Genomic DNA, 26,345 nt, shown 5'->3' on the forward strand with positions numbered 1-26,345 from the left:
TTGTTTGTTTGTTTGTTTGTTTTGTTTTGTTTTGTTTTTTGGTTGGTTGGTTGGTGGTTTTGGTTTTTTTTTTTTTTTTTTTTTTTTTTTGAGACAGGGCCTCTCTCGGTGTAGACTTGACTGTTCTGGACTCACTTTGTAGACCAGGCTGGCCTCAAACTCACAGCAATCCGCCTCCCTCTGCCTCCCAAGTGCTGGGATTAAAGGCGTGCGCCACCACCGCCCAGCACCTGACCCATTCTTAAAGGTTGAGGTAGCTAGAGAACCCTTGGAGCTCTGCAGTCAGCCACTCTCTTCTCCCACTTCTACAGGCCACCCCTTCCAACCCGGTGAGTCAGCATCCAGCCAGAATCAACAGGACTTTTGCCCCGCGCCTGCTACAAGGCTTACCCTGTTCAGGCTCGGTCCCTCCAGAGCTTTGGATACCACCTGCCCAGGATGGCTAGCCAACTCCCTGGCAGCATGAGTGCTGTGCACAAGCAAGGGATCATCACACTTACCTATGTGCTGGCTGCCCTGGAGCTAACCTGTCTCTTCATGCAGTTCTCCATCATACCAGTGAGTAACCCACACACCCCACACCAGAAGCCCCACACTGCCTTCCTGCTGAGCAATGGTAGGAAGCAAGGTGGGGCTTGATGTGGTTCCCCCCTCCTGCTGGACACAAGTTAAGGAACTGGACCCACTCTCCACCAGTGAGCTGCCCTCTCTGCCCTTCCTGTAAGCACCCTCACTTGCTGTCCCCTGCCCCTGTTCTTCCACTGAGCACCTCTCCCTGATACCTACTCAGCTCCTGTCCCAAAGGGGTTGTATGCAATCCCAGTCCTTTCTGAATCCCCCATGACTGTTCATCTCTTTGTCCTACTGGGAACCCCCTCTGTTTCCTTAGGTCTACACTTGATACCTTGAGCCATGTTACCCGTTTGGCTAGTTTACCTCCCACCCACCAAAATATGAAGACAGGAGGGACTTGATCCTACAGCCTTTCTGGACTCGACCTGGATCAGGGCAGGAGGGATGAAGGGGACAGAATAGTCACTATTGACTACAGGGTGCCCACCCACACTCTTCGGTTCAGTCCTACTTTTCACTATTTTGTTCAGTCACTGAACACACTTTGATGGAGTTGGCCCGCAAAGGCGCATGGGCCGCAGCAGCTAAGAGAGCTTAGAACTTAGAGGTTGACTGTCCATGTCCTTTTTCTGTCTAACCTGGGTCCACAGGATGACCTTCCCCAAACAGAGGAGGATGGGGACGGGTCTTCGGTCAAGGGTATACAAGTAGCTGCACTCCCCTTGTAGAACCTCCGAACAAGCTCAAGGCCCACAGACCACCTTCAAATGTGCATTCCCCCCTCCCCCCCCCCGGAGGCTCTCAAAGCCCAGGCTGGCTGGAGTATTGAGTTAAGGTTGGCTCTAAGCTAGACTTGGCCCCACTCAGTGTATGGGCCTGTCCCTCAGTCTAGTCAGCAGGCCAGGCTAAGCAGAAGTAAAATGCCCAGGCACAGAGGAGTTTTGATTGAAGCCAGAAATCTGCTCACATTATGTCTCCAAAGGCCAAGGGTCAGGGACACAGAGAACAGAGTCAGATATGACCAAGAAAGATAGTCCGAGTCCTCTGCTCCCTGGAGCCCCGACAAGAAGAGCTGCCCCTGCCTGTAGCTGGGGATATGGGGTAGAGGCAGCCCTGGCCTTTGTCACCATTCTGGGAGTGGCAGACACTTTCAGCTCAGGGCCCCACCCTCCACCACCCTTCCTAAGTTGAGCTCTGCTTGCTCTCATATAGTGAGGGTCCCCACCCCAAGCCTCCTTCCTGAAATGTGGGAGCCTTATCCTCCTCCCCATAAAAGGAGGGTCAATACCAGGAGGATAATATAGTTCAGCCTCAGAATACCCCGCAGGGGTGCAGTGGCTCCCAGAGACAGGTCCTGGTTGGCCAGCCTATCCTGTGAGCCAACCCTGGACTGTGACACAGCAGAGCACAAAGGACCAGACAGCCGGCCCTCAGAGCGGGCTGCCGGCGGTGTTTGAGTGGTGATGGCGTAATAGTTATGCTGTGCAGTGCAAGAAGACACAGTTTAGAATGAGAAAGGGTGAGGGTACTGGGGGGTCTGAGGGCACACGGTAGACTTGGGGTCAGGACAACATGGCTGAGAAGGCAGCATAAAGGGTAAGGAGTGAAGGCAGCCCGAGAAGCATTACCAGAGCAAAGGGCCTGGGGTGGTGCTGAGCCTGCAGCTACAGAGGAGGCATTGAGGTCCCGGAACCACATCCATCAGGTACTGAAGAGATTCCAGAGTGGTTTGGTTGGGGGTGGGGGGCTGGGGAGAGGTGAGACGGCAGCAGATCTACTGCTTGGGAGAGTAAGAGAAAGGAATTCAAGGGTGACACTGGGACTTTGGACCCCATCCTGGGAGAACAGAGAGGCTGCCAGGGGTGAAAAGGCAGCTTTAGAGACCTAAGTGGCTAAAGGCACAAGGTCTGGGGTTTGATTTCCAGCACCCATAGGATGGCTCGCAATCACCTGAAACGGTTGTCCTAGGGGATACGATGCCCTCTGTGGGCACTAAACGTACATAAGCGCACAGACTATATGCGGGCAAAACAGCCATACACTTAAAATAAAATGAAAAAAAATCAAATCAAATCGAAGAAGCAACAGCTGAGGAGCCGGTCAGTCTTGAGGAGGACAGGTGCTTGGCTATTGCTACACTGTGCGGGAGGGAGATCCTTTCGGACATGGTACAGCGCAGAGAAGAAAGAATGCTGGCAGTGGGAAGAGGCCTGGGGCTCTGCAGGGTGAGGGTGGTGACGACATCGGCCTCTCCAAGCATAAAAGGAGGCTAATAGAGGCTCGTGACAAGGTAGGAGACGCTGGACAGTCTAGGGCACAGGGTCACAGAGGAAGAAAGCAAGCCAGCTGAGGCAGGTACCGGTCAGAGAGAGGTCTGTCTGCCGGAGCTGCCTGGAGATAACCACTAGAGGTGGGAAAGACCTGGAGCAGCTGGACCAGACACAAGGCTGTGAGGAGGTCTGGACGGTAAGGCACTAGGAAGAGTCCTAACAGAGTGACCTTGCCACAATGGAGGCCCCCAGGAAGCCATCAAGAAGCGGGGGGGGGGGGGCTGATGGACTGTTATCCTTGGCCCAGGGCTGGAGGCTCGGGTAAAAGACAGGGGGGCCAGGGTGGAGGAGGGAGAAAGGGAGGAGGCAGAGGTTTGGAGGGAGACAGCCAGCGGTTCAGGCTTCTGAAATGCAGCTGAGGAGGGGAGGATCAGATCCTGGGATCCCAGGACTGCATGGGTCCTGTATAGGGACACTGCCACCTCCCTTCTCCCATCAGATAGTCACCACCCAAGAGGGGCTGAGTCCTAAAGAGCTCAGAGCAGGCTGTCTTCCTGGGCAATGGGCCACATCTCTGAGGTTATTAGGGGACTTGGCGGGCAGTAGCTTGCTGGCCAGGACAATGCTATAATGCTTTGAAGACAAAATATTGAGGGTAGATGTAGCTCTGTGGTCCACTGTCCTGCAGAGGGCGTGGCCAGAAGTCTTTGGCTAAAAGGGAGGAGCAGGGTCCCCGTGGAAGACCTCCTCTCCCACAACACTACCCTCTGTTCCCTCCCACTTCTACCTGTCTGAGGAGTCCTGACTCCAAACCCTCCTTGTGTTTCAGTATCTGTCTCGGACACTGGGCCTAGATTCTGTCACCTTTGGCTACCTACAGACAACTTTTGGTGTGCTTCAACTGCTGGGTGGGCCTGTGTTTGGCAGGTATCGTATGTGAAGGATGCAGGCCCTCAACCCACAAAACCCATTACTCCCTCCTCCCCGGAGTCTGGGTCCAGCCACGTCCTCAGCATCCCTTTTCAATGGAAGGACAGGCACAGGAGAGGTCCAGCCGCTGGTTGGCTTCCAAGTATTCTTGGTACCACAGTAGTGACACCCAGAACTCCAGCTGGTGGGCCTACAGACAACTTCCTTGGTAGAAGCCCACAGACCCACACACACCCTGGGTGGTCCTTCATCAAAAGCCCTGAGGTTGGGAGTGAGGAAAGGACCCTGCCTGCTGGGGATTGACACGCCCCCCTCCCCCATCCTGTCCTATGGTCCCAGGTTCGCAGACCAGTGCGGAGCAAGAGCAGCGCTCTCTCTCTCCTTCATGGCGGCCTCGGCTCTGTACCTACTCCTGGCGGCCTCCTGTAGCCCAGCACTGCCTGGCGTTTTCCTCCTCTTCGCATCCCGCCTACCGGCTGCACTCATGCACACACTCCCAGGTAGAGACTTGTGGGTAGGCCTGGCTCTAAGTAGGTAGAGGGGAGAGATAAAAAACGTGGCTTCAGGTAGGGGGGGCAGGTGGCTGGTGAGTGGGATTACAAGAATGGTGGGCTCTGAGTGGAGAGATGATGTGTGGTCTGGGCTAAGCCAGACAGGGTGGAGAGGATTGTAGAGGCGTGGCCTGGGTGGATATGCTGTGGAGGGGCTGTGGGGGAAACAGTCTGGGTGGAGGGGCTGTAGGGCATCCTAGTTAAAGAAGCTTGGAGGCGTGGCCTGAACCCCTGGGTGGGCTAGCCGCAGAGAGCTAGGGTCTAGCTCAGTCCCATTCCACCCGCAGCTGCCCAGATGGTCATCACCGATCTGACAGCGCCCGCAGAGCGGCCTGAGGCCCTGGGCAGGCTGGGCCTATGCTTTGGTGTCGGAGTTATCTTCGGTTCTCTGCTTGGCGGGACCCTTAGCACCGCGTATGGGTGAGTGGCCTGGCGAGGATCTGGATGGGGAGCCGAGAAGACACTGGGCAGACTGCTTGAGTTCCGGCCATTGGCCTAGCAACCCCACCACTCTTGAGACTTGGTTTCCTCACCTTAATACCAAACGTTTGGAGTCGCCACCAGGGGGCGGTAACGTGCCGTCTATGGGAACAAAAGTGCCGCGTTGGAACCGTCTATCCTGTCCAGAAGGGAGGCTTGGGGAGGCACCTGTGGCATCCTTGTGTAGACTTAGATTCCAGGCATCCATTCTTGCCGCCGCCAATTCCATTCAAACGATCCCGGAGTCTCTAGAGGTGGCTGTACTTAGCGCGCGGCGCGCGGGGTGGCGGGTAGGGACTGTGGCCCACGTCCCTTTAAGGAAGAGTGAGGAGGAGATACCTGGGTGTGTTGCCCCTCCTGGTGTACCTGTTTCCTCATGCCTAAACGTTCTGACGGTGGCTTGAAGACTTGAGGAGCTAGGCTTCTACCAGGCCCCCAAAACTCGGAGCTCTTCACGCGGCCCTGTCCCTTCAGACTCAGTTCTTTTTCCACCTGGAAAGATTCCCCCAATACATGGTTCTAAGATAGTCTGTGGTGGACTCTCCCGTCTGCCTCCTGCAGTGGGGACAGACCCAGCTATCTTGAAGTTGCTGAGGAGTGGGGGGAAAGCCTCACTTTGGTCTTAGCGTGTTTCCTTGCAAGAAGCCCCAAACCTCTTGCACCGCTCTGAGTCAGACCCTAAGAGTCAGCCTCACTTGCCTGTCATTCAGACCCAAAACTAGCATGAAGTCAGCTGTGGTACTGGGACATGTGCGATATCCGACAGGGGCTTGTGTTCCTCCTGAGAGGAGCCTGTGTCCCCAAGATCTGCACAACTTCCTGTAGGCTCTCTCCTAGTTAGAGGCCCCCTAGTGCATAAACAAAGCCACTCCTAGATTTTCAGGGCTTTGACTTCCTCCTCAAGCAGGGAGGGGGGAGTGTGCAGGGGGGGGGGGCGGGAGCCTCCTGAAGGCCTGTAGCCTGGGCTCCTCAAATTTCCTCAGACCAATCCCAATGATAGTAGAGGCATCTGGGTGATAGCTGAGCTCAGAGATCAAGGCATGGGCTGACAGCATGGCCCCATTACAGCACGGTTTTAGGGTGATCCCTGGTGGCTCACCTGTCTGTCTGTCCCCTTCAGTTGGGGACAAACCCAGCTTGTCAGGAAGGTCTCCGTGAACATATGGCAGGGCTCATTGACTGAATGTCCTCTCAGCATGTGACATGTGATGAGAGCCTAAGCTTGTCTGTTCACTGGTGTTAATTGAACATTTAATAAATGCTCCTGGAGCCCTAGATTCTGGAGTACAATAGGGAATAAGACAGTCCAAGTCTCTAGATTGTCTTAGAGATGGGGCTGGGGTCCTAAGAAAATGGCCACCAAGGCAGAAGATTTCACTTGTGTGGAAGAGGCCACCACTGGGGGTCCTCCTAGGTTCTTACTCCTAATGCAAAGGGATCCTGTGCCTCACTAGGAGTGGCCAGAGCTCTTTAGCTCTTTAGCCTTTTGTCTTTCCATTGATTACAGTGGCTGATTTAAAGCAGTGTGGCTGGTAAACAGAACCCAATTTTGAGCAGAATTCCTGACTTTGAGAATGTATTTTGATTTCAAGAAGTGATGACCCTGGGGGAATTTGAGTTTCAGCCAAGCAGCTTCTTTCCTTTTTATCTTTCTTTTTTTCTTTTCTTTTCTTTTTTTTTTTTTTTTTTTTTTTTTTTTTTTTTTTTTTTTTTTTTTTGGTTGTTGTGGTGTTGTTGTTGTTGTTTTTCGAGACAGGGTTTCTCTATGTGGCCTTGGCTTCTTGGACTCACTTTGTAGACCAGGCTGACTTCAACCTCAGAAATGTATCTGCCTCTGCCTCCCAAGTGCTGGCATTAAAGGTGTGCACCACCACATCCACCTCTTTTACAGGTTGTTTGTTGTTTGTTTGTTCTTATGAAGTTTTGTCTTATTAAACAGATTGATAGAAAAGACAGTATATTTTCCCCAGATGTTATAAAGTTGGATTGAACTATGTGAGATATGGAAGGAAATCAGGATGGGGGACAGTGACCATCAGGATTTCTGGGGAATTTTGAGTAGAGACCCAATGCAGGAAAAGAGGGAGGCAAGTAGACAGAACGTGCGCAGACCTTGTGGTCTAGGGAAGTAAGGAGGCCAAGTGGCTGCAGGAGCCAAGGGAGGGGAAGAGTCAAGCCAGGGAGCTGAGAAGTTGGGGTGAGAGCACAGCAGGAAGATGAGGGGGCGCTCTGCACTGTCCAAGTAGGTAAAGGCAGTGAGTGGACCAGAGATGGCCATGGGGGAAGCTCTTGCCTGCTTCTGCCTGTGGGTGGGAGGGAAATGCAAACTGAAAGTCTCTACACCAATATCTAGTCCAAACTGGCCTCACCCTGGGGGGTCTGAGCAGCTGGAGTCCCATGAGGACTCCTGGGCCAAAGGAGATGTACAGCTGAGCAGTGGAGGACAGTGACGGCTGCATCCTCCAGGGTGCCCTGAAGGCTCCCAGAGGCAGAGGAGCTGAGGCCTACGTGTGGCTTGCAGAAGACAGGGAACTGAGCTGCAATAGCAAGTTGACTCGGGCCCAGTAGAGGACAACGGTCCTCTGTGTTAGGGTCCATGGATAGACCACAGAAAAGGAAGAGAGAGCAGAGGGGCTGACAAGAGCAGGCTGTGGCTCTGCAGGGTAAAAGAGGCAGCCTAGGCGAACCTTTCAGGATGCAGGACTCTCCTGCTGTGAGGGGCAGGGGCAGGTTTTCTTACCTCTGGTGTGGGAGCTGCAGGAGTGGCCTCACCCTGAGGTACCGAGCAAGCCTGATGGTGTACAGTCACTGCCAGCCACACGCTTTCCACCAGCAGTCTGCCCACCTAGCCCCTTACACACCCTCCCCAGCATTTTCTGCATCCCAGCCACTGACTCGGAAGACACTTTTTCCCTCTCAGCAGTCCCCAAGACAGCCTTCTCCTGTGCCACACTTTCCAGGGTATTCTATTGGCCTTACTAAGTTATTTTATCCCAAGATCTGAGACCCTTTATAATAACCATGGCATATATACAGGAAGAGGCAGCCTCAGTATCTAATGTAATGAGTGGGGGAGCTGAGATCCAAGGGAGGAGACAGCCCAGTGCTCAGACTTGGGGAACAGTGCAGATTGAAAAGTGGGAGACCTCTTCAAGCTGTCACACATAAAGACATGTGACGGGAACCCTCATGATCAAAGTCGATCGCAGGCTGTCCGAAGTTGTGGGAGGTGCATAGGAAGTTCTTTCTTGATGGCTTATGGCTGTTGGGAGGAGCGAGGGGGAGGGGGGTCTGTCTTTGTCCCACTCAGATGTGACTAGCCACACCCATAGCCAGGATTCACACAGCTGTAAGTGTGACTGACCCCCCGCCCCCCCCCCACATATTTGTGAGGGCGTGGAGGCCTTAGGTACTTAACTCATTTGCAGCTACCTCTCACTCCTATAGGAGCCAAGGAGGCAGTCCCAGGATCCGGGTATCCATAGTGAGGGCTTCTGCCCTGGTAGGCAACCTGAACACTTCCCCAACCCCCCCCCCACATCCCCCACCCCACCCCCTCACACCCACCAAGTCTACTCCACACCTGACCTTGCCTCAGACAGGAGACACCCGTACTTTACCTTCCCCGACCCCTTGATGGTAATCAAAGCCACATAAGGGTCTGCCTGTCCCCTGTTTCTCTGCCCACCTCTGGGAGCTTGTCCCCTTGGAAGGTCCCCAAGCATGCCCATCTCTGAAGCCTGGGGCTGCAGGTGGGAGGAGGAAGTGGCCTTGGCACCGGAGCCTGCAGGGGCGGGCACTGGTGTAACTGGTTTTGGCCAACCTAATGCTCAGGACTGGCGCTGAGCTGCCCGAGGAGGGCCCCTGAGCCCAGAGCCACTACCCACATGTCCCCATGTGGGAGTGGCCCCTGGTGACTTATCACCCTGAACCCCAACATCTCACAGCCTGGGGTCAGACTTAGGGAGGGTCCTGAGCCCTTGCCCCTTGGGACCCAGTGCAGGTATTAAGAGTCGGCCTCTAATCTAAACACATCCAGGGCCATGGTACAGGGCCAGAGAGGAGCCCTGCTTATGGATGGGGAGCAGCATTTGTGAACTGGAGGGTGCCCGTCAATAGAGGCCCAGTCCTATAAACAAGACGCCCTAGTTATCTGAACAGACCCAAGGACTGAGAGTAGCCAGAGTCAAGGAGATGGGGGCAAGGTCCAAAGGGGCATTTGGGGGTGATGAGGATACTGCCTTCATGTTGTCTCAGGGGTCCCCAACAGTACTGAGTACATGACCCATGGAGCCCCTAGGGGCCATATAATAAAGACCCTGCTGTTAGGGACCTGGCTCTTTGGAGGCAGATTTGCAGTGAGCGCCCTGGGTGGGTGAAGGTGACTGCCAAGAGAGTAAGATCTTCATGCTTTTGAAGGTGGAGCCATCAGGTCTACTGATGGGTATCAGGAGAAGACCCGAGGAGACCTGTGGGGTTTAAGACAGCATGAGACATCCAAGCTCACTCCTGAGGGCCGTGGAAGTGACCCCGGTGATGGAGATCTAGGGCATGATCCATTGACTGGCAAACTGAGCAGGCTGTCAGCTGTCCCCGTAAGCCAGTGGTGCTCAACCTTCCTAATGCTGCGGCCCTTTAATACAGTTGCTCATGTTGTGATGACCCACACACACACACAACCATAAAATTATTTTGTTGCTACCTCATAACTGTCATTTTTGAAGTTGTAGGGAACTGCTACTGTCATGAATCATAATGTAATATCTAGAAGAGTTGTTCAACCCCCTCCCCCACCCCCACCCCCTGCCGCCAAGGGGCCGGGGCCCACAGGTTGAGAACTGCTGCTGTAAGCAAAGCTGAGGTAGTAAACAGTCTCAACCAGTACCACCTTTCCAGATCCAGATCCAAGCTTGCAGGTCCCCCGGGGCTCAGACCAGGAGGTTCAGGGGAGTTAGAGCTGCTGACAATTATACAGACCCAAAAGCAGGTGACCCAGGGCCACAGCAAAAGAGAACTTCCTTCACCTGTCCCAGTAAGGTCCTGCTCAGCCATGGCCATCCAGGAAGTCATTGGTTCATCTGGACCTGCAGCGTACGAGGCTGAGCTTTCAGTCACCCACAAAGAGCAGGAATTTGAATAGACGCCACCAGGTCTGGTGGGGCTACTAGGAGGTATCTGGCCACAGACCCCGAGGATCAGCTAGCCCAGAGATAATAGTAGCCACCTGCAAACCCTCTTGGATCCCAAACAGCCTTTGTGACCCCTGCTCACAGTCATACCCGGGACATTGGTATGCAAAATCTTATCTGGTCCCTGAGGCCTTTCAAAGCAGGTAGGGGTAGGGGGTGGGTGTTTCTCACCCCTCAAGTCTTCAAGGGCTGGCTCCAGGCAAGAAGAAACTGGTCATTTGGTTGAAGTCATGTGTCATAATGGAGAGGTGGGGAGAGGAGCTAGGAGGGAGCTCCAGGCTAGAAAGCACTAGGTCAAGGGGATTCAAACTTGTTTGGGGATTATAGAAGCGCCTCACCTGTACGATTTTCATTTTCAGATATATCTTAGCCATAGGGCCTGCATGCAGGGCACTTATCTGGCAGGTGGTGGTGCAGGTGGTGGCGTCCCATGAGCCCCAGGCTGGCTGTTCAATGGTGCTCTAGGGTCCCCTGCCTCCACCTCTTATGAAAGATGTCACATGTCCTCCAAATTGCCAGAAAGAAGTGTAACTAGAGGCCATAAGCGACATCTGCATGTTAGCTCCTGGCATCAAGGACCTTGGCTCTAGAGTCCTCTCTCAGGGCCTCGGAGACATTGGGCAGGGATCCAGAGTGGTGAAGGATTGCCATCCTAGAACACAGCAGGAGCCCAGGTAGGACTGGGCAGAGACTGTGTCAGGCAGAGGGGCATGGCCATCCTCAGCATTATAGACAGGCCCTGGAGTCAGGAGAAAAGAGCAGTGACTATTGTTTGCTGAGCTATGGCTGCAGTGCCAGAACCCTCCCAGTGGCTGGCAGATAGGGTGTGGGGCGCCAGGCGCCAGACCAGCCAGGAGTACAGTGGTGAGGAGACAGACAGGGCTATGGTCTAGCCCTCGTTTGCTACTGAGGAAATGCCGGTCAGGTAACCAAGGAAGGCAGGGGAACATTGTCCAGGGAGGACTCCAGTTCTCTGACAGTTTTAGCCAATGGATAAAATGATGAGGAGGGGCACTGAGAGACGGAGCTGATGTCCTTGAAGGCTTGCCGCAACTTATTTAAAAAAAAAAAAAGTACAAATAAAATGCACCAAGGATGGTGGCTAATTCTGGTGGAGGGCATTTGTTTGTTTGTTTTCAAGACAGGGTCTCACAATGTAGCCTTGGCTGGCCTCAAACTCACAGAGATCCACCGGCCTCTGCCTCTGCACCACTATGCCCAGCTGGCGAACACCTTTGATCCCAATACTTGGGAGGCAGGACCAGGCAGATCTCTATGAGTTCTAGGACAGCCAGGGCTACATAGTAAGACCGTGTCTCAAAAGCAAAGAAGAAAGGAGGCAGGAGACGACCTGGGTTCAATTCCTGATAACCACATATGGCAGCTCAATTGTCTGTACCTCCAGTTCCAGGGGGTCTGATGCCCTCACACAGAAATACATGCAATCAAAACAACACTGCACATGAAGTAAAAATAAATTAATCGTTTCTTCAAAAGAAAGAAAGCCAGATGGTAGTGATGCACGCCTTTAATCCCAGCACTCAGGAGGCAGAGGCCCACAGATCTCTGAGTTTGAGGCCAGCCTGGAAACTTACAGAGAAAGTTTTAGGATAGCCAGGGCTACACAGAGAAACTCTTTCTTGAAGGAGGGGGAAGGGAGGGAGAAGGGGGAGGGGGCAGAGGGAGCGAGACAGAGACAGAAAGACAGAGACAGAGAGAGACAGAGAGGCAGAGACAGAGAGAGAAAGGGGGAGGTGGTCCAGGAATCTGTCAACTGTGGCCTTACACCTGTGCAAGTCAGAGAGGTGGGACCCTGAGGGGAGCTGTGCTAGATTACACGCTGCGCTAGATAATCTGAAGGCCCTGGAGGGATGTCATACATCCCATAATCTTGAAAGGCCTATGGGTTAGTTGCCCTATAGTTTTACTCCTTTTTAAAGAATTGGTTTTTTTTTTTTTTAAAGATGTAATTTTCACCAGGCAAGGCAGTGCTTGTCCTCGGCAGGTGAGAGTCAGAAGCAGACCTACCCAGCAATCTTACACCAGCCAGAGGCATAATCAGACTCTTGCTAAAAAGAAAAAATCGATTTATTTATTTATTTTAGGTTTTTAGGGGTTTTGTTTGTTTGTTTGTTTGTTTTTTCTAGACAGGGTTTCTCCATGTAGCCCTGGAACTCAGAGATCTGCCTGCCTCTCTGCCTTCTGAGTGCTAGGATTAAAGGCATGCGCCATTACCACCAGGCAATTATTTAGTTTTACTTGTGTATGGGTGCCACATGTGAGTGTGAGGCCAGAGAAATCAGAGAAAAGTGTCCTGTCCCCTGGAGCTGGCAGTTGTGTGCTGCCTGATATGGTGTTTGGAATTGAATTAAACTTGGGTCCTCTGAAAAAGCAATAAGGGCTCTTAACAGCTGAGCCATCTCTCCAGCCCCCAAACTTTTTGTATTAGATACTGTGTATGCACAAGTGAGCATGCGCTAAAGTGTGGTTGGTAGAAGTGTAGAGGTCAGGAACAGTGTGCAGGTGACCATGTGGGTTCTGGGGCTTAAGCTCCAGGTGCCTTTATTCTGTGAACCATCTCACTGGCTCAGAGTTTCAACCCGACCCATACCCACACCCACACCCCCAGGCCTGGGCATTGGACTGAGAGCCTTGCGTACACTAGGCAAGATCACAAGCACAGAGCTACACATCCTCTCCTCCACAGCTGGCTTTCTATCTTGCCTGCTCTCCTTCCAGTTTTTGTCTTTGTGGAGCTCTGAGTTTGAAGAGTGGCACCCCAGCTCTCACAGGCAGTACTACTCACTCTGCAGAGTGTCCCAGCCCCAGGGCCTTGCATTTCCATTTGATTTGCTGATCACCACTAAGACAGACAAGGTCCAAGAAGGGACCTAACTCCCTACAGCCTACCCTCACTTGTCACCAGTTTCCTAAAGTAGCAACGTGCTTGGCCACCTCTGCTCTTGCGTGCTTCTGGAGCATGTAAAGGGGGGAAAAAAGTAGATTTTGCTAGGCATGGTGGCACAAGCCTTTAACCTGAGCCGTGGGGAGGCAGAGGCAGGCGGATCTCTGAGTTAGAGGCCAGCCTGTTCTACAGAGTGTGTTCCAGGACATCCAGGGCTACACAGAGAAACCTTGTCTCAAAATTAATTAATAATTAATTAATTAATTATTTTTTTAAAAAAGAAAGAAAAAACATAACAAAACAAACAAACAAACAAAAAACCAACAGATTTTGTCCCAACCTGGTCAGGCCTCATACAGTAATGTTGGGGCTTCAGAGACCAGTAGCCAAAAGAAAGGCCAGCCACCAGGAAGGGTGTTCCTCCCATGTCACTCATTGTTTCCTGTCAGTCCCTTGGGGGCCTAAAAGGGTCTTAATTGCCCTGGGTGGGTAGGGAAATAGCAAGAGAGCTGTGCCGGCCCCACACTGAGGAGAGCTGTTGAAGTCTACCCTCTGCTAGTGTCCCTGCTGGGCTCCTTGGTACCTGTTGCCTGCAGGTGTACATCAGAATTTTTGCAAGGGTACCCGTGTATGCCTATGTATTTGTATACGTTGTGCCTCTGCGTGGGAGAGAAGATGTTCTGTATCGGTGAGCACATGTCTGAGTGTGCATGTACACACGTACACACATCTGTGGCTGTGATGGGGAGGGGCACAGGCAGCTAGAACTAGTCTTGTTTGTTAGCTTTCCCAAGACTCTGACTTTTCTTCATGTCCGTCCAGGAGCCTGAGCAGGCCAGGTGTGGGCTGCTGCTGAGGTCTGAGGGCAGCACACCTTGGCGGTCGGTCGCCTTTGCCCTCTGGACCTTCGATGCAAGGTCCAGACTAGGTCTAATCGGCTCGTGGGGGGGGGGGGGGGTCCAGATTCTAAACATACAGCAAAGAGTATCTTGCTGAAACCAGGGCCTGGCTAGGGGAAAGGGCGCATGCAGAGTGTGTAGGGGTTTACACACATTTGAAGAGAAAAGCATGTTCCAGCCTGGGGTCCTCGGCTAGTTCAGAGAAATTGCCCACTCGGAGGACGGGTTGGGCTGGGTGCTGGAGGAGACTATGGGATCTGAGGGACCAGTCCCCAGGTGCCTGTGTTTCCCAGAGGGACTGGCTGTACTGGAATTATTATGACTCACAGCAAGGGACAGTGAGTCTCTGGCAGGCAGGAGGGTTTCTTTCTTTCTTTCTTTCTTTCTTTCTTTCTTCTTTTCTTCTTTTTGTTTCTTTTTCTTTCTTTCTTTCTTTCTTTCTTTTTTTTTGGCAGGAGGGTTTCTTACAAAAGCATTCATCAGGGTCTCAACACAGCACCCAAACTCCCCAGCCCTGGCCTGCCCTGCCCCTAGGGCAGAGAGAAGGGTCTTTTGAAGGAGGAAAGGTAATTTTCTAGAGACCACTAAGAGCCCAGCCCAGCCTCTCTCTCCAGGGGACATCGCAACTGGTCTCAGCTCGCTAAAGCTGTCCTCAAGGACACTCCTAAGCCTCTTTGACCCTGGGGAAGGTTGTTTTACCTCAGCAGTGCGACCCTCTGATCTCACATACTTCTCCAACCCCCACCCCACCCCCACCTCTCAGAGGCTGCAAAGGCCTGCGTGCTGGGGCAACTGTCATCTGATAAATGTGCTTTTAAAAAAAGATCAAGTAGGCTGGGCGTGGTGGCGCAAGCCTTTAATCCCAGCACTTGGGAGGCAGAGGCAGGTGGATCGCTGTGAGTTCAAGGCCAGCCTGGTCTACAAAGCAAATCCAGGACAGCCAAGGCTACACAGAGAAACCCTGTCTCTGTCTCGAAAAACCAACCCCCCCCCAAAAAAGGATCAAGTAGCTGGGACTGAGCACCCTTAGCAGGTGAGGCCTTAATGGAGCCAAAGGAGCAAGGTGGAGGCGGTGGGGGTGTGCCGCAACAGCATGCCATATGACCCAGGCTGTGTCCTCAGGATCCAGTGTCCTGCCATCGTGGCTCTTGTGGCCACCCTCCTAGGAGCTGTCCTCAGCTTTACCTGTGTCCCTGTCACCACCAAGGAGACCGGTGTCCAGTCATCCCAGGGTAAGCCCCACCTGCCCACAACTGGGCCAATGAGCATCCTCTTGCCCTAGAAGCCAGCACCCTGGTGCCTCTGCTGGGGATGGAGGGGAAGACCTTCCAGCTAAGGGGTCTAGGGGACATGAAGAGGAGATGGGGGTCTCCTCTCTGCTTCTTGATGCTGACTCCTTATGGGTCAAGCTGGCCACAGTTATGGGAGTCAGGCAAGCCAAGGCTCTGAGCAGGAAGGTCCTACAAGGCAAGTCTAGAAAACCCAGGGGAGACACAGAGGACACAGGGATTGTGAGGGTGGGAGGCTGCTAGTCTCTGAGGTGCTGAGTGTCCAGAGCCATGGAAGGTTCCTGGCTCGGTGGGTGATCCCACTGAGAAGGAAGCAAACATAGGCTCAGCTTGCTCTTCAGAAACGCCACCCAGTGACTGACATGGAGACTTACCTGGGAGACTCCTTGGGACAGGAGGCTATGATACAGGAAGGAAGAGCAGGGCCCCATGGGATATCTAGGCAAAGCTGAGAGCTGGTGACCGAGAGTGTCCTGGATATCAAGGCACGCCTCGCCTTCCACCTGGGCTGGGAGCTTCTGCCCTTGTCAAGAAGGCTGACAATCCAGAAATGCTCTAGCAGAGCTACCTGATGCCAGGTGCATCTTCTCCTGAATGCCTTCCCCCAGCTCTGCCTAGGATGCGGGGCTTCTGGGTTGGCCAACTTGTGACCGAGTGGCCCAGTATCCCCAGAGGCTGTGGGAGGAGACTGCCAAGAGAATAGTGAGCTCTAAACCTGGGGGACCTGGTTGGCGTCAGACCCCTACAACCAGCCTTCTGACTGATGTCCCCTGGTGGCCAGGTAAAACCAAGGCCAGTGTATTTGACCTGAAGGCCATCTCCCACCTGCTACTGCTGCCCAGGGTGCTGCCTGTGTTCCTGGTCAAGGTAATCTCCAGCTTCCCTTCAGGTGAGTCTCACCATCCCAACCCCACTGGTGTCCAGGGGCTGAGATGGCAAGAACCCAAGCCCCCAGGGAGTCACCTTCTATAGAATCCCAGATGGCGTTACATGCCCTCCCCAGCCAGGCAAGTCCCCTGCCTGGAAGTGTGTGCTGCAGTGGGGCTTCGCACCATGCCTGATCTGCTCCTCTGTACCCAGGACTCTTCATGGTGATGTTCTCCATCATCTCTATGGACTTCTTCCAACTGGAGGCTGCACAGACTGGCTACCTCATGTCCTTCTTCGGGGTCCTCCAGATGGTGAGTGGCCATGTGCAGAGTGCTGCAGGGCGGAGAGGACTCCGTTTCCCAGCATTAGTCCCTGGGAGACCTCCTCGAATGGCCATCCTGGCTCCCTCCTTTCATACCTGGAGAGGGGTGGGGGATCCTGCCTTGAGTGAGTGTCCACGGAGGTGCACACACACATAGAGAAAGCCCTCAACACCTGGCTTCCCATCCTACAACACTGCAGAGATCAGGATCAGCCCAGGACATGCCTCAGTGCTGGGCAGTAGGCAGGTCTCGGAGGGACTGAAGACACCAGAAATGGGCCCATTGTGGTAGGGATCTGTCTGGAGTCAGTGTCTATCCTCCCTAGCTGTATAACATAGCAAGTTTCCAGACTCCATTTCCTTTCTTAGCCCTTTCTTAGGGGTGCTAACCAGGACGCATGTCCCATGAAGTGGCTGAGGATGTCATGGAAAGATCCTGGGCACTCAGGGACCTTCTTAAGAGCAAGTCACAGTCACCTAGCATGCTACCCTTATGGGAGCTAGGAGCTTCTGGCTGCTGGGAGGTAGGAGCGCCGACAGCTAGTTTGAGGTAGGAGTGGAGTATCCTCTCAGCCAACCCCCTAGGGACCCCTGGCTCCAAACCCAAGGACAGCACAGTCAAAGCCAACTACCACCTCCCTGGTTCCTACTGGCATTTGACCAGAGCCTGGGTGGCAGAGACAGGTGGTAACATGCAACCATGGCCCTAGTATGACTTGACTGTCTGTCTGCTGGGGCATAGGGATGGCTATTCTGAGACTAGCAGAGTAGAAGTCCAGATCACTCCGGAAGCATGGTGGCATTCTCGGCACCTCTGGGCCATCTGTTCTCTGAGCTCCACACTGGTGGAGATAAACGAAATAAACAAAACCAATAATACTGACCCATGCCTAAGCAGAGCTTCCTTCTACATGGATTGCTTGCTGGGAGTGCAGCTCAGTTGGGGGAGTGCCTGCCTAGCATGCACAAAGCCTGGGTTCCATCCCCAGCACCATATAAACCAGGCATGGTGGTTCAAGCCTACAGTCCCAACACTTAGGAGGTAGAGGCAGGAAGATCAGAAGTTCAAGATCAACCTTGACTACATAGGGATTTCTAGTCTAGACTGAACTATATAATACCCTTTCTCAAGAATGAATGAGTGAGTGAGTGAGTGAATAAATGAATGAGTGAGTGAATGAATGAATGAAAGAATGAAAGTGAGTGAGTGAGTGATTGAGTGAGATGCTTACCACTGGCTTGCAGCCAGGCCACACAAGCTTGCACTCAGTTGAAGTCCAGGCCCTTGGAGATAGATACTTCTCTGGTCTCTGGTCATGGTCATCTGGAGCTGTGGCCCATTAGTGTGGTAACTTGGGATTATTGCAGAGGATTAGAAAGGGGAGTCTGGCTTAGGGACCTGGTACAAGGGAGAGTGGGAAAGGGAGACAGGAGAGCAAGTGTGTCAGAGCTCTGGGCCCCAAGACCAACAAGGAGTGGATAGACTTGTGTCCTTGGACAGAGGGTAAGGCTGAGGGCCCAGTATGTCCCGACCACATCAGGCTGGGAATGATCACAAATCCCTGAGAAGAAGAAAGTTCCCACTCAAGCCATGTAGCCCTGGCTATCCTGTAACGCACTTTGTAGACCAGGCTAGCCTCAGATTCAGAGATCTGCCTGCCCTCTGCCTGGGATTACAGGTGTGCACTGCCGCTGCCACCACCCAGCTAGTAGACCAGTCTAGAAAGACTCCTATGCTAGCCCTGATACCTGCCCAGAGCTCTTCTAGGATGCTAGCCATTCGGAGGGCACTGAAGTGGGGACTAGGGTCCCAAAATAAGATCCTGAGTAAGGAGAGACACTATAAAGGAGGAGGAATACCCAGGTGGAAGGAACTAGCAAGGAATGGAGGCATGGATGATGGGGCTATGGCCAGGAGGCGTGATCTCCATGGAGGAGCAAAGACCCTGGTAGGACCAAACCAGGCAACATTTACAGGGGAGGGTTGCCTGCTGGTTCCCTGGGAGTGGTAGGAGGTCTGAGGAAACAAAGGGAAAGTGGGGGCTTTAGCTGCTTCGAAGACCAAAGGAAAGTGGCCTTCTTGGCTGGTTGGCTAACCTCACTGTTTCGTCAGATAACGGCAAGGCCACACGGGCGTCTAGAAGCTTATCTTTAACTTAATGGGGAAGTTGAGGCTGGGGCGGTTAGGCAGGATGCAGGTCCCAGTGGCTGAGGCCAGGATTAAATGCTTTCATAAAACCAGTCTAGAGAGGATTTGTTATTCTAAGACATTGATGGTTCTATAATAAGCAGCCGGGTTCTGCCTAGCCTAAGTGGGGGTTGTGGCTGGACCGGTTTGGGCTCTATAAGCCCGAGTCCAACCCCCATGAACCCTGACAACCACTGGCAGCGCGCACCCGTGCGGCAGCCTGACAGGTCTTCCTCTGACTCTATTCTATCCTGGCCTTTGGTCCCACACACTTCCTTCCTGGTAGAGACGGGCACTTCCTATCTGAGAGAGCAGATAGTGAGCCTCACCCTGGGCTGCCTGGCCTGCTGAGTCATGTCTCTGGTGTCCCTGGTGTGGATTCTTTTACCTTTTTGTTGAGAGGAACCACTGCCCTGTGACCTTGTGACTTTCTAGGAACCTTGTAGTTCAGCTGTCTGCTCGGGTAGCAGTCCCGGCTGGGGGTGGAGACTCTCTCAGGGATGCAGATGGTGAGGGACCCCCTGGAGCCCTACCAACTTTGGTTTAGCCACTAGGCCTCAATGGGTCAGCTAAAGAGACAGGTAATAGTGAAAAGCAGAGAGGAGATTCACACAATGCGGCCACACTGGGAAGAGAGGTCCAGTGATTCCCAAATCTGTCTTCAGGGTCCGGACATGAGACTACCACTTAAACAGAGGGTAGGAGGGAGTGCGTCACTAAACAGCCTTGGTCAAGGTGCGGTCCGTCCTGTCACTGACCCATCACTGTCTCAGCTCCAGTGTCTCCTGCAAGATGGTCTGACAAGTTCTCAGAACTCTGTGAAGTCTCTGGGAGACAAGCTCCCCCTAGCTGCCCCAGGCTTCAGCCTTTCCCTCCCCAGCATGAGACCCCCCAGGGCAATTCCAATGCCTTGAGATCCACAGTTTCAATAGTCCAATGGCCGAAGAGAGGCTCACAGTGTTTCTTTAGAATATCTTCTCTCCTTGGGCTGGAGAGATGGCTCAGCGGTTAACAGCATCATCTGCTCTTGCAGAGGACCTGAGTTCAATTCCCAGCAACCACATGGTGGCTTACAACCATCTATACCCTCTAAAGCCTTCCTCCGGTAGGCAGGTGTGCATGCAGATAGAGCACTCATATACATAAAATAAGTAAATAAAATCTTAAAGAAATAAAAAAGAATATCTCCTCTCTTGACAGAACTCTTTCAAAAGGGCAGAGCATAGTCTAGAGCAACGGTTCTCAACCTTCCTAATGCTGTGACCCTTTGTACAGTTTCTCATGGTGCACTGACCTCCAACCATAAAATTATTTTCATTGTTAGCCAGGCACTGGTGGTTGATGCCTTGAATCCCCGTGCTAAGGAAACAGAAGCAGGTGGATCTCTGAGTTCGAGGCCAGCCTGGTCTACAGAATGAGTTCCAGGATAGCCAAGGCTACACAGAGAAACCCTGTCTCAAAAAACCAAAATAATACTATTTTAATTGCTATTTCATAAATGTAAATTGCTACTGTTGTGAATCATAATGTAAAGATCTGTGTTTTTCAGTGGTCTTAGGTGACCCCTGTGAAAGGGTAATTTGACCCCCAAAGGGGTCACAACCCACAGGTAGAGAACCTCTGACTTAGCCGCTCTTACCCCCGGCCCCCCCTGCCACCCTTCCTAGGTGATCCAAGGCCTGGTTGTTGGAAGACTGAGCACCCGCTTCTCAGAGGAAGCCCTGCTTCGATACAGTGTGCTGGTCTTTGCTGTTGTAGGACTTGGCATGGTAAGCATGTGCGCACATACACACACACACACACACACATACGGTGTAATACAAAAACTTATAGGGCTGGAGAGACGGAGCCCTTACTGCACACATGTACGTAGGCACACACACAAGCATACACATACTCACACACATACACACATACACAAACACATACCTTCACACACATTCTCACACACAAGCAAGCACACGCACACACTTGCACACACACACACACACAGCTGCCCTGTAAAGCAGGTCTCAGACCATCCTCCACCCGTGTCTTGTGTGTGCCCAAGTCCCTGACCAGTCTTAGGCCACATTGCATGCACTACCCCTCCTCCCCAGCCCAGGCATGTTCCATGGTGGAGCACTATGGGTGGGACCTCAGGGTGGGTTGCCATCTGCCTTTGTGACATTCCCGCTCAGCACAGCCTTGCCCGTCGCTCTCAGGTGCTGATGTCCAATGTTCTCCACTTCTGCTTTCTGATGCCTGGCCTGGTATTCAGTCTTTGTACCCTCAATGTCGTTACTGACAGTATGTTGACCAAGGCTGTGTCCGCTTCAGACACAGGTAAGCTGTACACCGGCCCTGACATCCAGGATTCCGCCCGGTAGCCTGGACCAGAAAGGGTGGGAGTCACACAAAAGAAGAGTCCAGGTAGAGATCCCGCCTCTTCCTAGACCTGCTGACAAGTCCAGAGTCAGGCTGGGGCACAGGTGGGAGGGCTTCCTGGAAGAGGCATTTGGCTTGGCTCTGAACCTTGCCAAAATTTCACTAAAAAGAGGAAAGACTGCTTTGTCCAGGCAGAGGACAGATGAGCAAAAATGTGGACCTGAAGGGCCTACAGGGGCCACTAAGGAAGACGGCTGGTGCCTGGAGTGGTGAAGAGGCCAGAGAGGGGGAACAACATGGGGGACTTCTTAGTCCTTAATAACACAGAGCTTGGCGCTTCCTGACTAGAAGGTTCAAATCCACAGCTAAGGGTGTCTTCTAGGCCTGGCCTCCCAGGCTGTCTAGGGTAGCCACTCCATGCCACCAGGACAGCAACTCCAAAGGGCTAGCTGGGCAAAGAACTCTCTCTGGGAAAAGGAAGGGGGTGTTGAGGCCAGGCAAGTGGAGGGTGGGGCTGGCCAGGAGGGGCAAGCTACGCCATGAAGGCCATCTCATAGCTGTAGCACCACCCCTTAGCTCAGAAAGAGCAGGGCCTGGTGCACCTGGGAACAGGAGGTGCAGAGGGGGGCGGTAATTGCCCTATGTCGGTTAGTGTCTTCAGGTGTGTGGGCAGTGAGGAAGGTGGCCCTTGAGTCTCCCCACAGCAGGCCCTGAGTGTGAGTAGGGCCTGGGCTCAGAAGTCACTCCCCGGCCAGTGAGCAGCAAAGCACAGTCACCTTCTGTGACTCCCACCTGGGGATGGAAGGTAGGATGGGTACTCTGTGTTAGTAAGTGCTGTCCTCCCCTTGCATTCACTTTAACAAGGTTCTATGCAGGTGTGTCCACATTAAGACAGTTGGCTAGAGGCATAGAGATGTGGGCTCACATGCTCAGGCAAGGACACTGGTACCCTCAGCTTGGGACCTACCCATATCTCTTTAGGCTCCCTGTAGCCCTGCCCCTGACCTCTGAGATCCGTTTAATCATAGAAGGATGGTAGAGGGACAAGAAAAAGAAAGGCTATATGAGAGGCACTAGGGGCACCATCCCCAGCTAGAGTGCAGCCCAAGAACCCTACAGTGGCTTAGGGGATCCATAGCCAAATCCACACTGGCCATCACAGTCACCATTTGGAGAGAGTGTGAGAGCCACCATCCGAATGTCCTTAGTGGAGCCCAGCCTATGCCTATCAAGTCTACACTGTCAGGTCTGGAAGGGTGTGGACTATTCCTGGTCTTTGACCTCTTTCCCAGACTCCTCCCTTGCCTGGGAAATATCCAGAGCAGGAGGGAGGCTCAGGCCCATCCACACAGGCAAACTGACCCTGAGGGAGAAGAATGATGCGCTTAATTGGGGGGGGTGCTGGGGGGGTTGGAGGTGAGGGGCAGCTGTGAGGAGGACAGACAGGTGCTCTGAGAAGTATTTCATACCATCTGTGAACAGTGTGCAGGGGAGGCTAGGATAGGCTGAAGGCTGGAGTACAGCCAGAAGGTAGAAAGCCTGTTCTGACACCTGCCCAGGGTTGACTGACTGCCATTCCCCCTTTCTCCCAGGGACCATGCTGGGCCTCTCTGCATCTGTGCAACCACTGACCCGCACTCTAGGACCTACCATGGGTGGTCTGCTGTACCGCAGCTATGGTGTCCCCATCTTTGGCTATGTGCAGCTCATGGTGAACTTGCTTGTCCTATTGGTCCTCTGGAGGAAGCCACTATCCCAGAAGGGAGACAGAGCCCACTGACCACAGAGCCCAGTCAGGCAATAAACTTACGAAGTTTTTTTTTTTCTCTTAAGTTCTTTGGGCTTTGCCTAGATTTGAGGGAAGAAAGCCTGGGCGGGGGGGGGGGGGGTCAAGGATGGAGCCAAGCCAGAGGAGGAACTACAGCTGCGCCCAGAGCTCTAGGGAGCACAAAGTTGCCCAAGTCAGTTCCAGGTCATTAGTCCAGCCTTTGAATCCACTACGCAGCCGCTGAAGAATCCTCCAGAAACAACCCAGACAGCTCTAGCATAGCCAAGAGACAAAGTGTTCCCCTCCGCTCCCCTGGCTCACAGTGTCACCCTCCTGAAGCAGGCTGGTTTAAAGGACAGGAACCAGTTGTGATAGCACATGCTTTTAATCCCAGAATTCAGGAGGCAGAGGCAGGCAGATCTCTCAGTTCAAGGTCAGCCTGGTCTATATACCCAACTAGCTAGTTCCAAGCAGGCTAGAACTAAGTAGTGAGACCCAGTCTTTAAAAAAAGAAAAAGGAGGAGGAGGTAGGAGAGGAGGAGGAGGAGGGGAACTAGGCTGAGAGTGGGGGGAGGGGCGGAGCTGCTAGGAACCAGGCACACAACCCCAGCCTTCCCAGCTTTAGAGCTGCAGCAGGGTCATTGGCCCAGCCCATCAAGCCTGGTCCTCAGAGGGAGGTCCCAGCCCAACCCCCAACCAGGGCTACACAGAAACCCTGTCTTGAAACAAAACAAAGCAAACAGACAAAAACAACAGACTCACACACACATAATAAAATGTAATTAAAACAAAACAAAGCAATGGGCTGGGCATGGTGTGGCATGCCTGTAATCCCAGCACTCGGGCGCCAGAGGCTGGTGGATCGCTATGAGTTCGAAGCCAGCCTGGTCTACAAAGTGAGTCCCGACCACTAAGGCTACACAGAGAAACCCTGTCTGGAAAAACCAAAACCAAAACAAAACAAATAAAAAACAAAAACAAACAAACAAACAAAAACAAAGCAAAACAACAATCCAGGCATGGTAGCACACGCTGGCACCACTCCAGGTGCAGAAGTAGGTGGATGGATCTCTGACCAGCCAGCCTGGTCTACTGGTCTACAGATCGAGTTCCAGGACAGCCAGGGCTACACAGAGAAACTCTGACTGGATGGCCGGCAGGAGTGGCGGAGGAGAGGGGGAGGGGCCGACAACAACAACAACAAAAAACACAAAACAGCCTTAGAATCCTCAAACCTCAGATTTCTACAGTCCCCAAACTGTGAGATCCATCTATATAATCCACCTACCACCTTAAGACACTTAAGCCCCACCAGGAAAAGGGGCTCATCACCTGATGTCATTTGACCATATGAGGATTTGTGGGGGATGTCCTTAGCTGCATGGGTCTTGGGATCCTGCTGATTACTTCTGCTCTTACACAAGCCCCTCCCCCATTTGTTATAAGAGATACTTCCTTGTAAGAAAAAACAACTCTAGCACCCAAGGCTTCCTAAGGAGAAAGGGGTGGCCCTCTCAGTGCTGCCTTCCTGAGACCAAGCCAGGAGGCATGTGACACCCTCCCCTGCATCTTCATGGCCTTCCCATAGCCAGAGAGACCCAGGAAGAAGAACACCTGCTTGAGCAGGGAACTCGGAGTCTGTCGCTCTACCTTTTGGGGGCTTGTCCTCCAGTCAAACCTTGGGAGAAGGGATATTCCTGTCACAGGCCCTACCACCTGACTGCCTGCCTGCCAGCTTGCCTGACACAGACTTTAGGCCCTCACAGCTGGGTGAGGAGTTAGAGTTGACATCTGGCAGGTGTCGGGTAGAAGTAGGACAAATGTCCCGCGAGTTCTCAGGCCTCACAGCAGGGCCACAGGTCCGGGCCTCCCATTTGTGACAAAAGATGTGCTTTCTCAGCCAGCGCGTGGTGGCGCATGTCTTTAATCCCAGCACTCGGGAGGCAGAAGCAGGTGGATCCCTGTGAGTTCGAGGTTAGCCTGGTCTACAAAGCGAATCCAGGACAGCCAGGGATACACACAGAGAAACCCTGTCTCAGAAAAAAAAAAAAAAAATATGTGCTTTCTCCAGTATGCTATCCCAGTTCCTAGACACTGAACAGGAGGTTTTGGTAGCTGGACTCTCAAGCCTCTGTGGTCCTGTGATTCGGGGTGGGGGTGGGGGTTGGGGGGTGGCAGTGAGCAAACAGTCAACAGTCCTCTGAATCAGCTGCTGGACAGATGGTATGTGGGTGGGAGGGAACGGTGAAAGCACCCACCCTAGCGCACAGAGCAACTGCTCAGGTGTCCAGGAGGTGAGTGAACTCTGAGCAAGCATGGCCACCAGCCCTATCCTCCCCAAGCCACACCCAGGAGCAAAAGGTAGCCAAGTCACACCCAGAGTACTTCCTGACCTGGAAAGGCTGGGAACCCCACTGGCAGGTGACAGTTCATTCAAAGGCACTTTGTATGGTTCCAGGGATGTGGAGAGGGAATGGCACCGCATGGGAGACCCTTTCACTCCCGCCCTTACACACACACACACACACACACACACACACACACACACACACACACACACAACCACACCAGCAGGAACTACACGGACCACACAAGTTGTTAAAAAAGAGGAATGGCATTGTTTATTTGGAATGAAAAATATAATATAAAAAATATTAAGACGGAATGGTAGGTTGGCAACAGGTGACCATCAATATAAAAAAAAACAGTCCAATAAGTTAGCGCACCCGCACAGCGGGGCGAGGCTCAGCAAGCACGGGAATTTCTTCAGTAAAGAGCAGCGTCGTTACCCGGGTATCCATCCTCTGGGCTCCTGGGCTCCTGTCTAAAGCAGCCGCGTGGGCTGGTTCCCGGCTCAACTGGTCCCGTGCGTCTCTGTAGGGAGAAAAGACTGAGTCAGAAAAGACTGTGCTACCTGTAAGTCTCCAAGTGCGGCGAGCGACTCCTGCTACGCGTCCCAGGTCCCCTCTCCAAAGTGACTTCAGAAAGGCAGGATTCCCCCACATCCTCCCCCGTGGCTTTTGAAATCGAAGTTTTTCCCACTGGGCGGCACGACTCCGCCATCCACACACACCCAAGCCCCGTACTCAGACCATGCGGACGAGAGCGGCACTCACCACGGATCCAAGGAGCGCGGCTTTCGGGACTCGGGCGGCTCTTCAGACGCAGAGCGCTGAAACCGGTAACGGCGGACGTCTTCCACCGCCCGTCGGTTCTGGAAGTCGATCAGCGCCACGGTGATGGCGGCGTTCCAGCAGCTTTTGCTTGCGCATCGGAAGTCGATCTCCTTGTAGAAGGTGGTGACGATGGTGAAGTACACGTACTTGGAGGTGTGCTCCACACAGTCCACCTTGAGGATGGAGTGGAAGAACAGCTCCTTGACACGACCGCTGGACCCAGAGAAGAGGCGCAGGCGGTCCGCGGTGAGCACGCAGCGCTTCTTCTTCCAGACCTGGAACAGGCCGTCGCTTCGCTTCTCCAGCTCGCCTTCGCGAAGAATATTCTCGGAGGTCGCCATGACTTTCGAAGCCATTTGGAAAGACTGCACAAAGACGCGCTGGCTCTGCGGCCGCCGGCCTGGGCCTGGCCCTTATAAGGACTCCGCCCCACGGCCCAGACACGCCCCCTGGCCGGGCACTCTCCTGCCCCGGCAAGCTCCTGGAGCTGCCCCCCACCCACAGCCCGGGGCTGCCCCCTTACCCATTGCCTTGGGCTGCCGCTTATCTGAGGCCGAGGAGGGGCGGG

General features: G+C 53.3%; 2 protein-coding genes across 2 annotated transcripts; one reads left to right on the top strand and one right to left on the bottom strand.

Annotated features, from left to right (window-relative positions):
• Positions 1–435: 435 nt before the first annotated feature.
• Positions 436–22,651, top strand: Slc22a18 (solute carrier family 22 member 18). The gene is made up of 10 exons (XM_051145722.1): positions 436–558; positions 3,673–3,770; positions 4,113–4,273; positions 4,612–4,744; positions 14,920–15,029; positions 15,868–15,975; positions 16,167–16,267; positions 20,134–20,235; positions 20,671–20,791; positions 22,426–22,651. The coding sequence occupies exons 1-10, from the start codon at positions 439–441 to the stop codon at positions 22,611–22,613; spliced, it is 1,242 nt and encodes a 413-aa protein (XP_051001679.1). The 5' UTR covers positions 436–438; the 3' UTR covers positions 22,614–22,651.
• A 2,667-nt stretch (positions 22,652–25,318) lies between these two features.
• Positions 25,319–26,133, bottom strand: Phlda2 (pleckstrin homology like domain family A member 2). Its single transcript, XM_051145120.1, has 2 exons — positions 25,721–26,133; positions 25,319–25,475 (listed from the first exon to the last, which is right to left on the bottom strand). The coding sequence occupies exons 1-2, from the start codon at positions 26,131–26,133 to the stop codon at positions 25,319–25,321; spliced, it is 570 nt and encodes a 189-aa protein (XP_051001077.1).
• Positions 26,134–26,345: the final 212 nt, after the last annotated feature.

This window comes from Acomys russatus, chromosome 5, assembly GCF_903995435.1.
Source record: "Acomys russatus chromosome 5, mAcoRus1.1, whole genome shotgun sequence".
Taxonomy (NCBI): domain Eukaryota; kingdom Metazoa; phylum Chordata; class Mammalia; order Rodentia; family Muridae; genus Acomys; species Acomys russatus.